Source organism: Columba livia, chromosome 21 (assembly GCF_036013475.1).
Source record: "Columba livia isolate bColLiv1 breed racing homer chromosome 21, bColLiv1.pat.W.v2, whole genome shotgun sequence".
NCBI classification, from domain to species: domain Eukaryota; kingdom Metazoa; phylum Chordata; class Aves; order Columbiformes; family Columbidae; genus Columba; species Columba livia.
Window position 1 is genome coordinate 4,184,135 of NC_088622.1, and position 14,486 is coordinate 4,198,620.

Genomic DNA, 14,486 nt, shown 5'->3' on the forward strand with positions numbered 1-14,486 from the left:
ACTAGCATTCTTCTGTCCCCTGAAGTATGCTGTGGGTGTTAAAAATGCTACCAGATTAGTGCTCCAAAATGCAGCTCTTTGGGAGGAATTCTAAGTTGAGTCCATCCCAGGGAGAACAAGGGACGCAGCAGATCTGAGCTTCTGAAGTTACTTTACTCTGAACAATGCCTCTTTTGCCTTCTTCCTCTGTCCTCCCAGGAGTGTGTACTTCTGGTAGGACTTACTAGAGACTGGCCTTTGTTACTTGTTTGTAGTAATTTCTGATGGCAGATCTGTTGTTTTTGATAGGTGGGCCTCTTTGTGGATTTCTTCGTACGGCTCTTTACCCAGCTCAAGTTCCAGGTTGTACAAAGCTGTATCTTTTACCTCATGTGTGGGTTCCTGTTAGACTCAAGTGACCTTTTCCTTTCTGTTGCCGTATTTTGCTCAGAACAGCTGACACTCGGACTTCTGCCATCTGTCATGTTATTGATGATTACTCAAGTTTTCAACTTGCCTGTGTAATTCAGCCTTTGAAACCAAGAAGTGGTTCATGTACATAGGCAAAGACTAATCCCTGAAAGAATGTTTTCCCTTCCTTGTAGCTCAGTCTTGAGCTCTGAAAAGGAAGCCTGACTGCTGCCCTGGCTGGATTAGGAATCACAGGCTTGGCTCCTGATGCCAATGAGACCCACAGGCAGTACTGAATGGTTGTGTGTAAATGTGGCAAATGTCCTTACTTTCCTTGACGGTCTCTGCAGCGGTGGAAGAATGCACTGAGAAGGGCTGTCTTGCCTTGTCCTTGCTGGAGCTGCTGGGGTTCAACTTGACCTTCGTTTTTCTTGCCAGTCTTCTGGTCCTGATCCAAGTAAGACTTGAGATCTACTGCTGCTCCTTTTTCTTTATGCTCACATGGGTCCTGGGTAAGAAGTTTCCTTCTTGCCAGAATTGCGTTCTGTCCCAAGACATCAAACCAGCTTCACAGTGATAATTAATTTAGTTAAGCAGGGTCTCTTGGTCCCTTGCTATGCTCTGTGATGAGATATTGTTAATTAGCTATGAAAACAATGCCGCACAGCATCAGTGTTTCTTTTCTGCAGCCTGTAGCAGCTGGATCGGGAATTCCTGAAATTAAGTGCTACCTCAACGGGGTAAAGGTTCCAGGGGTGGTGCGTCTCCGGACGGTGGTGTGCAAAGCCATGGGAGTGCTCTTTAGTGTGGCAGGAGGTAAGAAACGCTATGGTGTCTTGATCTTGTTGGGGTAAGGAATTGCTGAAGCGTGAAAAATGCTGTCCCTGCTGTATGTAGGGTACGTAAGGCTTCTCCTGCCTGTCCAGTAAAATAATTTTGATGGGCTGGAGCAGAGTGATGAGCCCTGAATGCACATATAGAGTAGAAAACAGAAGGATCAGAACTGTTGGGGGAACAAGTACTCTTCTGTGTGGGCTAATCAGAAGTGCTTCTTTATGGCTGAGTCCAAGAAGACCTGAGAATTCTCCAGAACACCTTGTCTGGAGCAGCCTGGGGGAGGTTATGTTCTAGGTAGCAGGGCAGAGTAATGTGGAGAGTTCAGAGTCCTTGTAACAGCTGTCTTGGAATAGTTCCACCCAGTTGGAGTGCCAAGTCTGTGCAAGTCTTCACAAACATTTGGGGGATTGTGGGACCAGGGGTCAGCACCTTACTTCACCTCGAGGGGAAAGGGAGGAGCTGCAGGCTTGGCCCAGGGCGCTGTGCCATGGTGTGGGAGTGGTGAGCTGATCTCTCCTGGCATTGTCAGCAAGGGAGAGGCAGGGTGAGACTGTGTTGCCTCATCAGTCCTGTTTTTTCAGGTCTTTTTGTCGGGAAGGAGGGTCCAATGATTCACAGTGGTGCTGTTGTGGGTGCAGGTTTGCCACAGGTTAGTGCTGGCCTGGGTCACTGGTCTGGTCATGCCACTGCTTTGTAAGAGTGCTGTGAGGAGTAAGTTTCCATCTTCTGTCTTTCTAAATCTTTGTTTTGTTTGTAGTTTCAGAGCATCTCTTTGAGGAAGATCCAGTTCAACTTTCCCTATTTCCGCAGTGACAGGTACTGTACCCAGGATGTAGAGGAGGATGAGTCAGCAGACTTCCTTGGGAGAAGGGTGGTGGGCTGGGATGAATCAGTCAGTTGGTTTTTCATTTTCTCTCTGGTGTCCTGCAGTTTCATTCTGCAGCAAAACAACACTGGGACTTGACTCTTCCGTGCTGCTCTGCTCTGGTTTCCATGTTCACTGATGTTCTCTTGTACTACTCCACAAATCTCAACTCATTTAAAACCTTTAATCTGAATGGTTAAATGGCCTCATTGTTGGGAACAAGCTCAGTTACTCACCCCTTGAGACCAAGATATACTACAGAGAAGGCAGGTCCATCTGAATGTGAACAGAATCTTGCCCTTCCCTCTTTGTATTTCTGTCAAGTGATACTGGAACCCTGCGATTTGGGATGGTTCTTCATATACAGGGCAGTTCTGTAGCGTCAGTTTTGCTCTGTATTGGTGCTCTAGAGAAAGAGCATGATGCTGCAACGACATATTGAATAAATGGCATTGCCTGCCATAGCAAATACTTCTCCCAGCTGTCACTCCTGTATCCCTGGGATATATCTGTAATGGGAATGGTCTCTTATTTTGCAGAACCCAAGCACCTCCAGAGCTCTACTTTGCTAAACTGAGATTGTTTTCCTCTTCATTTCAGGGATAAAAGGGATTTTGTGTCCGCTGGAGCTGCTGCAGGGGTTGCGGCTGCCTTTGGAGCCCCAATTGGGGGCACTCTTTTCAGCCTGGAAGAAGGTTCCTCCTTCTGGAACCAGGGACTTACATGGAAAGTGGTGAGTGGTGACCCCAGCTCTTTCTGTGTGTCTCTTTGAGTTGGATCTTTGGGAGGGCTTGTCCATGAGGGCATTCAGATTATCCTGTGTCTCCTCCTGAGCTCTCCTGGCGGGAGAGAGTTTCCCTCCTCTGAGTGCTCCAGAATTACTATGGACCAAGAGCAGGGGTGAGTCGGGTACCGTGTGGAACTGTGGAGCAGCTCTGCAGGCAGCAGATTTAGTGTGACTGGGCAGAAGGGCTTTTGTGCCTGGGCTCTTTGCAGTCCAGTCCTTTGGGAGCAGACAGAGAAGGCAGGTGCTAGAAATTCCTGATTTCTTGTGTGGGAAAGCAAATCAGATTATTATAGGGGTCCATTCTAGCCCTGCTGTCTTTTGTAGCAGGGAATGAATGTTAAACCTCAGTAGGGCTATTTTCCTGAAGCTTGAGAAAGCTCTGAGTTTCTCTTCCCCAGGCATAAGTCTTAAAGAGCTGACTGTACCAGTCTTAATTTTGGAGTGTTCAGTTGTTCCTTTTTTTTTTTTTTCTTTTTCAGCTTTTCTGTTCCATGGCTGCCACCTTCACCCTGAATTTTTTCCGCTCTGGGATTCAGTTTGGAAGTTGGGGGTCTTTCCAGCTCCCAGGGCTGCTGAACTTTGGGGAGTTCAAGGTAAGATTTAGTGTTGTTATTTCCACTCCCGCTCCAGTCTCTTGTCAGTTCAGTGTTTCTTTCTGGTAGCTTTTTTTTTTGTGATGCATGCTTATATTTCAGTGAAAGGCAGCTGATACTTAGCTGAAATACATTGATAGCCTAAGACAGAATTGTTCCCCTTTGGCCACAGCTGCTGAAAGTCTCCTGCTGTGGGGACAGAAGCATTAGTAAAAAATTGCAGCAGCAACTGTAATGCTTATTTTTATGGTTTTCTGCACATAGTGCTCAGAGTCTGATAAGAAATGCCACCTCTGGACGGCCGTGGACTTGGGCTTCTTCGTTCTTATGGGGATTGTAGGAGGCCTTCTCGGAGCCACCTTCAACTGCCTGAACAAGAGACTTGCGAAGTATCGCATGCGGAACGTGCATCCCAAGCCAAAGCTGGTCAGGTATTTGTGCTTTCTTGAGTTTGTGCGGGGATCTGTGATCTGTATTCACTGTCACAAAGCAAAAACATCAAGCTAGGAGACGTAGAGACTGCAATTGGAGAAAGTCCCAGACCTCTTCTATTTGAAATCACAAAGTAAAGCCTCCATAGAACTTAGAAGTGAACACCAGAAGCCAGATGTTACAGCCCCTCTGCATTTTTGTAATTACTCTGGTTGTACAGAGAAAGCTGCAACCCCTTACAAGGGCTATGAAGGAGGCTTTTTATAATAAAGGTTATAGCTGATCAAACCAGAGCTTTGTCTCCATGCAGTATTTTTTTATGTCTTGTCCAAACAGATGCGGAAGGAATAGCAGATCCCACGTTCTTTTTTTAATTGATAAGTCCAAGACTGAATTAACATCTGTGCTATTTAGAGAGGGAATTGCCATGTAATACTGGAAAATAGCTGTTGGTTTGCTTTAGACAATTCCTAAATAAGAAGCCAAGCTTTGGAAAAAAAAAAAAATTGAACTGCACTTTAGCATTTAGAAAAGGAGAGATATAAGACACTGTGTATCAACCTGTCTTGTCCTGTCTAGACTTCTGCTCTGCAAGGATCTACAGAACACTCTTTCCATGTGAACATCCTCATCACTGGACCCTTCCCTGTGGCTTTTTACACATGACTGCTATGTGTTCTCTGGGCAGAAATAGCTCGTTTTTGGGACAAGCAATTAAAAAGGGGAGTTAATGCAATCCCTGGCATCCAAGTAATAATTCAGCTTGACTTGTAGAGCCTCCTGCTTCTGACGTTAAGCTGTGGTGACTACTTGTTCTTGCAGCCTCATCAAAGTCATGTGTGCGGAGCTGCGACTGGGTTACAGGGCTGAGTGTGGCTTCAGTGTATGGTTTCTGTTGTGTACTTGCAGAGTCTTGGAGAGCCTGCTGGTGTCCTTGACTACCACGCTCGTGGTCTTTGTAGCCTCCATGGTTCTGGGGGAATGCCGGCAGATGTCTTCCAGCAGTCATAGTGGCAATGACACTCTGAACCTGCAGGTGAGGGATCTTCTGTGAAGATTATACGTCCCTGTCATATTGTTCACCCTCCAGAGAAGCGCAGGCACATAATGAGCTTTTGACAGCATGCAGTACATAGCAGAACTTCAGTGAAAGCCTACAGACAGTTGCAGGAGCTTAGGGCAATAATGAAGGCTGCCCTTTGTACTGTCTTACCTTGGTGAAGCAGCTCAGCTGTGAATCAGGGAGCCCAATGATGTTCCAGGCCTCATCTCTGCTGCTGATGCTTGGTCTGAATTTCCCAGTGTGGGCTGGCAGCCCTGTGTGGAAGGGTTGCTCCCACTCTGCATAAAGGCTAATGTGGGAGAGAGGGGATTTTAACTCTTAGTGTCTTTGTGTCTTGCATTAGGGCATGTCAGAGGATGTGAATTCAAGCATCAAAACTTTTTTTTGCCCAAATGAAACTTACAATGACATGGCCACACTCTTCTTCAACCCTCAGGAGTCAGCCATCTTGCAGCTCTTCCACCAGGACGGTGAGTAACTAGGAGACAGTATCCCATCCTGTGCTTAGGCTCAAGAGCTTCATCTTGCTTGAAACAGCCTTGTCATAAGAACCACAAGGCCAAGAGCATCTTCAGGCCTTCACAGCTCTGGAGGATTGCTAGTATAATAGGTGAAAGCCTCCTCCATGGAGAAAAAAGGCCTGCTTTTCTTCTCTTTTTCACTTGCTCATTTTCTTCTTGTGTGTTTGGACTGGGAGACTAAGTAGCTCTTGTGAGATGAGCTTGCTGTGAGCTGAGGGGTGGATGGTGCAAGACTACTGTCTTCGTCCAACAGACCTGTGTCTCTTTAGTCATGATTCTTCTTGTGTTGCAGGTACTTTCAGCCCAGTCACACTGTCCTTGTTCTTCCTTCTCTATTTCTTACTCTCCTGCTGGACATACGGGATCTCTGTGCCCAGTGGTCTTTTTGTGCCATCACTACTTTGTGGGGCTGCCTTCGGACGTCTGGTCGCCAACCTCCTCAAAAGGTGCATTGAGAGTGTGTGTGTGTGTGTGAGAGAGATGTGCTGCAGACACTCGGGGAGCTCTGGGGTTATTCCAACCTCTGCGCTCTGTGTTTCACCCTAGCTACATCGGCCTGGATCACATCTACTCAGGAACCTTTGCACTGATTGGGGCGGCGGCGTTCCTGGGAGGAGTGGTCCGCATGACGATTAGCCTGACTGTCATCCTAATTGAATCGACCAACGAGATCACCTACGGCCTCCCAATAATGATCACTCTCATGGTGAGTGCAGTGTTCTGGCTTCTTGCAGACTGCTTGAAGATGTGCTGGCCCTGAATCTCTGTTCACTTCAGGGCTCTGATAAGCCAAGGAGTCTTGTACTTGAAGCAACAGCTCACTATACATTCCATTTGCTCTGCAGGTAGCCAAATGGACAGGAGACTTTTTCAACAAAGGCATCTATGACATCCATGTGAACTTGCGAGGAGTGCCTCTTCTGGAGTGGGAAACAGAGGTGGAAATGGATAAGTAAGGCTGCTCCGCTTGGTAGGGCTGTGGGTTAGAATTTGTAGTAGGGCTTTTGCTCAGAAATTAATGTTGTAATGCAGAGGGATGATGCTTCATCTCACACAAATCTGGCTGCTCTGAGAGCCTATAGTGCATCATTGATGCAATGTTATGTTAAAAAAACATCAAGCACACAGGAATAAGGAGCTGGCAGAATTAAATTGCAGCAGACTCCTTTAGGATCTCATTTTGGGACGGGGTTTGTTTCTTTGTTTGTCCATCACCAACCTTCTGTCGCTGACATGATGCATTCAGCAATCTTGGATTTCTGTTTCCTCAGACTACGAGCCAGTGACATCATGGAACCCAACCTGACATATGTCTACCCGCACACCAGGATCCAGTCTCTCGTTAGCATCCTGCGCACGACTGTCCATCATGCCTTCCCTGTGGTGACTGAGAACCGGGGCAATGAGAGGGAGTTCATGAAGGGAAATCAGCTGATAAGTAACAACATCAAATTCAAGGTAAAAAGTTGCTTGTTTGATAAGTTGAAGGGTAAAGAGCTTTGTTTTGCAGGTGGAAGGCCCTTTCTTTTGTCAGAGCAGAATTCAGGTCGGAGATAATCACTCACTACCACACAAAATTTTCAAGGACTCAATTTCATTCTGTTCTCTGGGTCATGGCAAAGGCAGCAGACTGAGCTGTTACTATATCTGGAAGTTAAGAAGACTAAGTAACCTGTTTTAGGATAGACGTGGAAGAAGTTTGGATTTGACACTGAAATTCTAAACTGACCATTGAGATCAGTAATAGGTGCCTAAATACTTCTCCCCTTTGCAGGAGGGGTAGTGAGACAGATGCTTTAGTCTCTTGGGAAACTTTAAGATCAGAGTGAATAAGAAATGTGCTTGTGGCACACTTGTGTTCTAGTGAAAAAGGGTGCCTGAGTTTCTAAACTCCACGTTCTCTGTCCAAGGGGGTACAGTCCTACAAGTATTGCAGCAGCACTGACTTAAGAAAAACCTTATCTGATGACACAAAGCTGTGATCGAATAGTTCATAGTTGCTCTTGGATAACTATTGACCTGCTTAGTATCTGAAAATTGTTTCTTGTGTCCAGAAATCAAGCATCCTCACCCGAGCCGGAGAGCAGCGCAAGCGCAGTCAGTCCATGAAATCCTACCCGTCAAGTGAATTGCGTAACATGTGTGATGAGCACATAGCAACGGAGGAGCCACCAGAGAAGGAGGATCTGCTGCAGCAGATGCTAGAGAGAAGGTGAGATCCTGGTAGGCACAAATATATGGAAACAGGGTGTTTCCATATGTTGAGATGTGTTGTGATGCTTCATCAGTCTCTGTCATTCCTATGTCAGAGGAAACAGTGCTAGTATGTGAGATTTAGAGGTGACTTGTCAGGTCTCATCAGGTGGTGCTGGGACTCACACCTGTGACCCGAGTTCCTAGGCTGAAGGCTTGATGATATACAACCTGTTAATTTCTGCGGAAGGATAGAATACCTGGGGAAATATCTTGTCTGTAGAAATCAATATCCTTTTGTCTGCAGAAACCAGAGGTCTCTGCAAAGCTCACTTCTCAGAGGAGCTAATGTCCTGGTGCCATAATACTGATACCACCTTTCTGGTAACTGGGCTGAGTCACCAGGCTTGGATTACAGTTGTTGCCAGCAGAAGCCCAGTCTAATGAATCAGTTTCTACCCTAGTGCTTGTGATGCTTATGAGTGGAGTCCTGACCCTGATGTTTTGCCAGATGCTTCAGCTTTTGTTAGAATCTGAGTAATTTGGCACTCAAAATTGCTTCAGTAGCAAGTGATTTGAAGTTGAATGTTAGGAGACTGTCTCCATTCTGCTGCTGTTGTCATATTCTGCTCATGGTAATGGCTCTTGACCCCTCTCTGCTATTTTGTTTGGTGGAGAGGAGGCTTGCTTGTCTCTAGCAAGAGCCCCTGAAATGTTCAGAAGGTTGCAAAGAGCTGAAATAGCTGATGCTGTTTTCGTGGCGGGGGTATATGTCTCTCCTTAAGTTTACGCAGCTTATAACACATTGAATCTGTTACAGATACACTCCCTACCCCAACCTGTACCCTGACCAGTCTCCCAGTGAAGAGTGGACCATGGAGGAACGCTTCAGACCTTTGACCTTCCATGGCTTGATCTTGCGCTCACAGCTGGTCACCCTCCTCGTCAGGGGTGTTTGTTACTCTGAGAGCCAGTCGGTGAGTCCCCATAATCATGAATTGTAGCAGAGACACCCCACCTTCTTGGCCGAGAAGGCTGGGAACAATATTTATGGGCTGCCAAAAAGAATTTACCTATTTTTAGACTTTACAGAATGCATCTGTGTTTTAAAAGCTGAAGATGGATAATGTAAATTCTCCCTTGCAGGTCTAGAATAAAGAGAGTTTAATTTTTGTTTAAGCACCCTCAGGAAGAGAGGGCAAACACTGTTTAAAAAATAAACCAAGAGACCCGTTTGTTGCATAAAGGTGCAATCCTGTCAGAACTGGTGAATGGAGGGCAGATATTAAATACAGAGCAACCAGCCGTGCATACTGTGTCTTTACTGCTGTGTGCCAAGGTCTTTCCAGGGGAGTATGAACATTATGGCTGAGTATGAACATTTGTTTTTGAGGCCTGTCTTCCACGAGGCTGATTTGTTGCTGCCCTCCAGTGTTGAGTGTAGGTCTGTCAGAGAGCAGAACCGATGCTCTCTCAGCTAAATACTTGTATGGGTTTGGGCTCGCACTGCTGTGTTCTGAGGTGAGCTGCTAGGAGCCCCTCTGCAGAAGCTGTGTGTGTGGGCATGGGAGAAGGAGATCTGTGTGGGCAGTTGTGCGGCACCGTTTGCTGTGCTGCTTGCAGCCCATGTGCTGTCTGGGACAGTGAGACATTGGTTCAGTGGGATGTTTTAATTGCAGAGTGCGAGTCAGCCTCGTCTGTCCCATGCAGAGATGTCAGAGGATTACCCCCGCTATCCAGATATCCATGACCTGGACCTCACGTTGTTGAACCCTCGCATGATAGTGGTAAGAGATGCACTGCAGAGTGACAGTGTTTCCTGATATATGTTTAAGACTGTCCCAAGCCTTTAACAAAAGCTGAGGGCATGTGTAAGTCCCTGGGTGCACTGACCAACATTCTGTATTTCTCATGCATTCAGCCAGCCTTGTTTGCATGTGGAAATCAATCCTGTTATGAGGTAACATGATACACAGGTACTTTACTTTCAGAATAAGGTGTTGCCTGTCTAGTTTAACATCCCTCTAGGTTAGATTCCTGCCCGAGTGAGATCAGACAGGCAAACTGCTGGTATCTATTTGGAACTCTGTGCTGGCAGCTCAGTCAGTGGCAAGCCTGTCATTGTCTTTGTGACAGGAAGGTTGCTGTGTAGGCCAAAATACTTTAAAAATATACATTCTTGTTTTCATGGACCCGCATTTATTCTGCTGAGGGGCTTTCTGCAGCATTGGGCTCTTAAGGTCTCAGGTTACAAAGTTCAAACAAACTGTGACAAATTCAGGTTCCTGAAATAATTCTGTATTTGTGGAGAAATTAAAGATGCCCGCAGTCTAATACCCTGTCCAGAGATCAGTGCCTTGGAGGAGTTGTAGGAATTGCTTGTTAGTGATTCCCAGAGACAGTGAAAATGTGACTTGTAAGTAATTGTTTTTCTTTCTCAGGATGTCACTCCATACATGAACCCATCACCCTTTGCTGTCTCTCCAAACACTCATGTGTCACAAGTCTTCAACCTGTTTAGGACAATGGGGCTCCGACATTTACCGGTTGTGAATGCAGTTGGAGAGGTGAGTCCTCATTCCATTTTGTCTTGACCGAGTAAGGAAGCCACTGTGTTTGTTGCGATGCTTTCCACCTTTGATAGAATTAAGATCTCTTTTAATATCGAAGAGAAATGCCTTGAAGAAACCAGAATGTAATTTTCCTGAGGCCCTGAAGCATTGTTGATTGCTCTGACTCTGACACCATCTTTTGGGTCCAAGCCTGTTTTCCCTGCAAAGGGCAGGACATGCAATCTTTATCCTGTCTCAGGTGCACAGCCTTGAACTCATCAGATACTGCTAATTTGGCTTCCTCTTTGGCGGCCTTATTCAAGGCCAAGAGCAGAATTTCCTGTGTGTTGGGGGAGGAGGTTTTTCTGCTGGAAGGGAACTTGCTTTCTGCTTTGAATGGTTTGCGCTTGATTCACGGTACATCTCTTTGTATCTACAATGTTCAGGAATAGTCAGTAGGTGTCAGTAACTTCCTATAAACAAAATGAGAAACTGATGCTATTTAAGCCTGAACTGGTGTGTCCCTGTGGGGCAGCAGTGCCTTTTCTGCCTCTTGGGTGTTCTGATAGCTACTTGGCAGAGCCTGTTGCTTGAAAACATGAGATGTTGACTCGTTCCATGCTTAGTACAAGATGCTCTTGCAGTACTAGAGAGCAGCCTACTTCTTAACTCTCTCAATGTGTAAAATAACTGAGGTGTTTCATTAGCTGAAACACGTGGTTTGACTGTTTCCCCAGGAGACTGGGTGAGGGTCGCTTTTGTGACCTGCCAGCTAGTGATGGGCAGTGTGCACTCACCACTTAGCTTTATCATTTCCCTGTTTTGGTTTTAGAGCTTCCCAGAATGTGTCTGGTACAAGCTATCTGCAGTCATGCATGTGACACACCAGAAATGTCTCTAATGAGAGAGCTTTGTTATTTCTCACTACAGTTTTCAGTTTCCAAAGGATTTAGTTACATCTGTGTGCTGTCTAACATGGACAGGATTTCCCATCCTAGACAGGAGTAACTACTGCTGTGTCTAGACATGACAGCAGCAGTTAAGCTGTTTGTGTGTAGTTGAAGCAGTGTCTTTCCTGTAGATAAGTGCTGGGAGAGGGAGGGGTGTTGTTTTGGCAAGATTTGAACTTGAACCCACTCTCACTCAGCATTGGTCAAGAGCTGCTTGCACGGTCCCTCTTTTTTGGGAGTTGTAGAGAACAATGGCTCTACCATGCACGTCTCTTAGTGGCGCATCTATGATACTGACTTGTGTCTTTTTCTTTTTCCTCTTTTCTTCCTCTTTAAGATTGTTGGGATAATCACTCGGCACAACCTGACCCACGAATTTCTGCAGGCAAGACTGAGACAACACTATCAGACCATTTGATGCCCGTGCCCCACTGTCGGTGTGGCTCCCTCCCTCTTCCAAGCCTGCACACACGCTCACATTCTGCTTGGACCCCACAAGGCCCAAGACTTGCCGTTTGGCTTCTCACATGCATATCAAGCTTGGGGAGCTGGAAAACATCTTGCTAGCCAGAGAATTAGAGGAGCTGCCTGAGCCCAGAGCTGTTGATTGGTCTCAGGCACTTGGTTTGACCACTCTTGATCCAGGATTTTTGTTTTCCTCTGCCCTGGTTGTTTCCTTTCATCAGATATTCTGACACTGTCTGTTCTGCTGTTTTGTTTGGGTTTTTATTAAGGCTTGGGGTAAAGAACGGTCTAGCTCCACTGTGTCCCGTGCAGAGAACTGCAGCATCTTTTTCCTGTCCTCCTGTATGTCTCCCTTTTCCTCCCTTGTTCCTGCAACTGTTGCCTTATTTGTGTGAGCAGAGGGTCGCTGTCGAGGCTGAGTGCAGATACTGAAGTTTGCAGTTCTCCCCCCTCTTTTATGGGCAAGTGTCTCTGCTGTGCTGGTTTTGACAGCAGCTGACTTTTGAGAGCCGCTCAGCAAATCAGTTCAAAACAGTTCAATTCCACTTACTGTTTGGGATTATAAATATTTAATACATGTGCAGAGCATCTCAGAGAAGGGAAATATCTTTCCCTGTTAGATGTTGCTATTATCTCCCTGTAAGAGACTCTTCTAAGGCACTTTGTGGCACTCCACTTTGTCACTACCCTGCCAGTCTTTCATTTCTTGGCATTTGTAGGCACTTTGTCCTTGTACTGATCTAACAGTGAGAGCCTGGGACACCTTTCCAGCTAGGGCTGGAGACCAGGGAGGTGAAGTGTTGCGTTCTGGAGGCATTTAGAGCTCATGCCCTGTCTCTGGGTTTGGTTGAATTATCTGTGTCATGAGAGGAGCTGGTGTAACTTCAGGCTGCCATCCAGGAAGGATATGTGGTGCTGGTGACTAACTGGCAGGATCTGCTGCAGGGTGATAAGTGAGGCCATCTGTGCTCTAAAAAATGCTTGGGATAATGTTTGCAGCTGTAACAGCTGAATATCTGTAAGGGCAAAATCAGCACTTAGAAGCCAGTTGCAGCCAGTTCGCTGCTTTAGCAGGTACCATCCTGGCCAGCACCTGTATTGTTCCAGCAGGCACCTGCCCTCCTGAGTTTTGCATACAGATAACCCTCAGTGGGAAGCCAACATTGTGCCTCCAGGGGCTGCAGAGCTGATTGGCTTGATAAAGCACAGAGCATTCTCTCAGCCAAGAGACTGGGCCAAATAACATGGGGAATGTATCCCAGAAAAGCTTCTGCACAGCCTCTGAGTGCCCCAGTTAACCTTTTGTCTGCCATAAGGAGCTAGGTAGATGAGAGCTGTGACAGAAGGAAATCAGGATTTGTGCTTGTGGGCAGTTACAAGTCCCAGGAATCCTGTTTTGATGGGATTTCAGATCACTCTAATGTGGTATTAACAATCCCATACTGTCAGAGCACCTGTCAAGGATGCCCTGTGTCTCTCCATGACAAATCTTTTCCCTCTTGCTTGTGTTTAGTGATTGTGTGTGGAAGGTTCTCTCTCTTCCTGCACATGAATAGGCCTCCTTAGATTGTTTGTCTTGAGCTGGTCCTGCCCTGTTTTATTTCTGTACACAAACTGCAGCAGTGTATTTTGCTGCAGGATGTCTTGTCATCGCTACTGGAGCCTGGAGTTAGGCAATCCAGAGAAGACAGGCTGAAAAATCTTAAGGTTTGGCTGAACACCAGCTGCTTCCCCATGAAGCCCCTTGCCTTCAGCCTGCTGTCTGCTCTGCCTGTGCGTCTGTCTTAAATGTTTCAGCTGGAAAACACACCCCTTTCACTCCTTCAGTAAAGAAGTTTTAAGTGAGGATGGTGGGTGACCCTGTCAGCTGCTTTAAAGGGAAATCTCGGTGTGCAATCACTGTTGTGTAGCCTGCAGAAATGGAATTGCAAGTTCATCTGACATTTGGAGATGCAGCATTTCCCTTCTGCTAAGGACTGATGCAAAGGGGCTTGTGTTGAATTGATCTTGTTCTCACACTTGGGTCACTTAGTTCCTTTCTTACAACACACTAACTGCTTCTACTCTGGCTCTGGTTGCTTAGTGATTTACCAAGAAACTTACTTCTAACGTAGGTGCCTGTAACCTTTTACTCAGAGTAACACTAATGGAATAGTAATAAAGAACTGGATTAGTAGTGATGGCAAAAGTTAGGGGGTAGTATGGGGCATTCTCCCCTGTGCAGTGTTAATTATGCAGTTTTGAATTGTTAATTTAACTGTGAGCCATTCCAATGGTAGCAACTTACCTTTCCATTTGTTCTTTTGCACTGTTTTTTTTTTTGTTATGAAATGATGTAAGCTAATTCCACAGTGTATATAAATTGTATTTTTTTTAAATTTGTATGAATATATTTTTATTTGAACTATGGCACTTGGGACATATTCATGTAACCATAACATGTCTGAGAGTAAAATGTCTCCTTCAGCACTTTCAAGGCCTTTCGATGTTTCTAGTGTTGTCTTATTTTTGCCCTTTGTTATAATAAAACTGGCAGAATATGGCAATATCCAAGAACATTATTTGAGGTAGATGAATAGTTGGTATTTATGAGCTGTCTGGATAGAACAGTTTGTGCAGAAGGTGCTTTGAGGCTGGGCAAAGATAAGAATTAGTATAATCCTTTAGGCTGTGACCACTCCTGTGCCACAATCTCTCATAACAGCTGTTAAAAATGAAGGAATTATCAAATATATAATAAGGACCTGAATTGTGCACACGGTGCTAGAGGCAACTGCTGCTTTTCTTACCCAAGAACTCTTGCTTTCCACCTTTCTCTCAGTAAGTTCAGGAAAGACA

General features: G+C 45.8%; 1 protein-coding gene across 4 annotated transcripts in view; it reads left to right on the forward strand.

Moving 5' to 3' along the window:
• Positions 1–14,486, forward strand: part of CLCN6 (chloride voltage-gated channel 6) — a 45,652-nt gene that overhangs the window by 3,166 nt on the left and 28,000 nt on the right. For 3 of the 4 annotated variants that reach the window (XR_010467424.1, XR_010467425.1, XR_010467426.1), the window contains exons 5-22: positions 289–355; positions 741–847; positions 1,080–1,206; positions 1,809–1,876; positions 1,985–2,043; positions 2,693–2,825; positions 3,359–3,472; positions 3,737–3,903; positions 4,814–4,940; positions 5,311–5,437; positions 5,781–5,934; positions 6,035–6,194; positions 6,334–6,440; positions 6,760–6,946; positions 7,543–7,700; positions 8,502–8,658; positions 9,361–9,468; positions 10,123–10,248. Coding sequence is in view for 1 of the 4 variants with exons in the window: in XM_065037592.1 (XP_064893664.1) it covers positions 289–355; positions 741–847; positions 1,080–1,206; positions 1,809–1,876; positions 1,985–2,043; positions 2,693–2,825; positions 3,359–3,472; positions 3,737–3,903; positions 4,814–4,940; positions 5,311–5,437; positions 5,781–5,934; positions 6,035–6,194; positions 6,334–6,440; positions 6,760–6,946; positions 7,543–7,700; positions 8,502–8,658; positions 9,361–9,468; positions 10,123–10,248; positions 11,521–11,601 (2,334 nt within the window). In the remaining 3 variants the exon portion in view is untranslated. Of the gene's footprint in view, positions 1–288; positions 356–740; positions 848–1,079; positions 1,207–1,808; positions 1,877–1,984; positions 2,044–2,692; positions 2,826–3,358; positions 3,473–3,736; positions 3,904–4,813; positions 4,941–5,310; positions 5,438–5,780; positions 5,935–6,034; positions 6,195–6,333; positions 6,441–6,759; positions 6,947–7,542; positions 7,701–8,501; positions 8,659–9,360; positions 9,469–10,122; positions 10,249–11,520; positions 14,197–14,486 lie in introns of those variants that run through there. The other variant, XM_065037592.1, reaches the window with a different exon arrangement.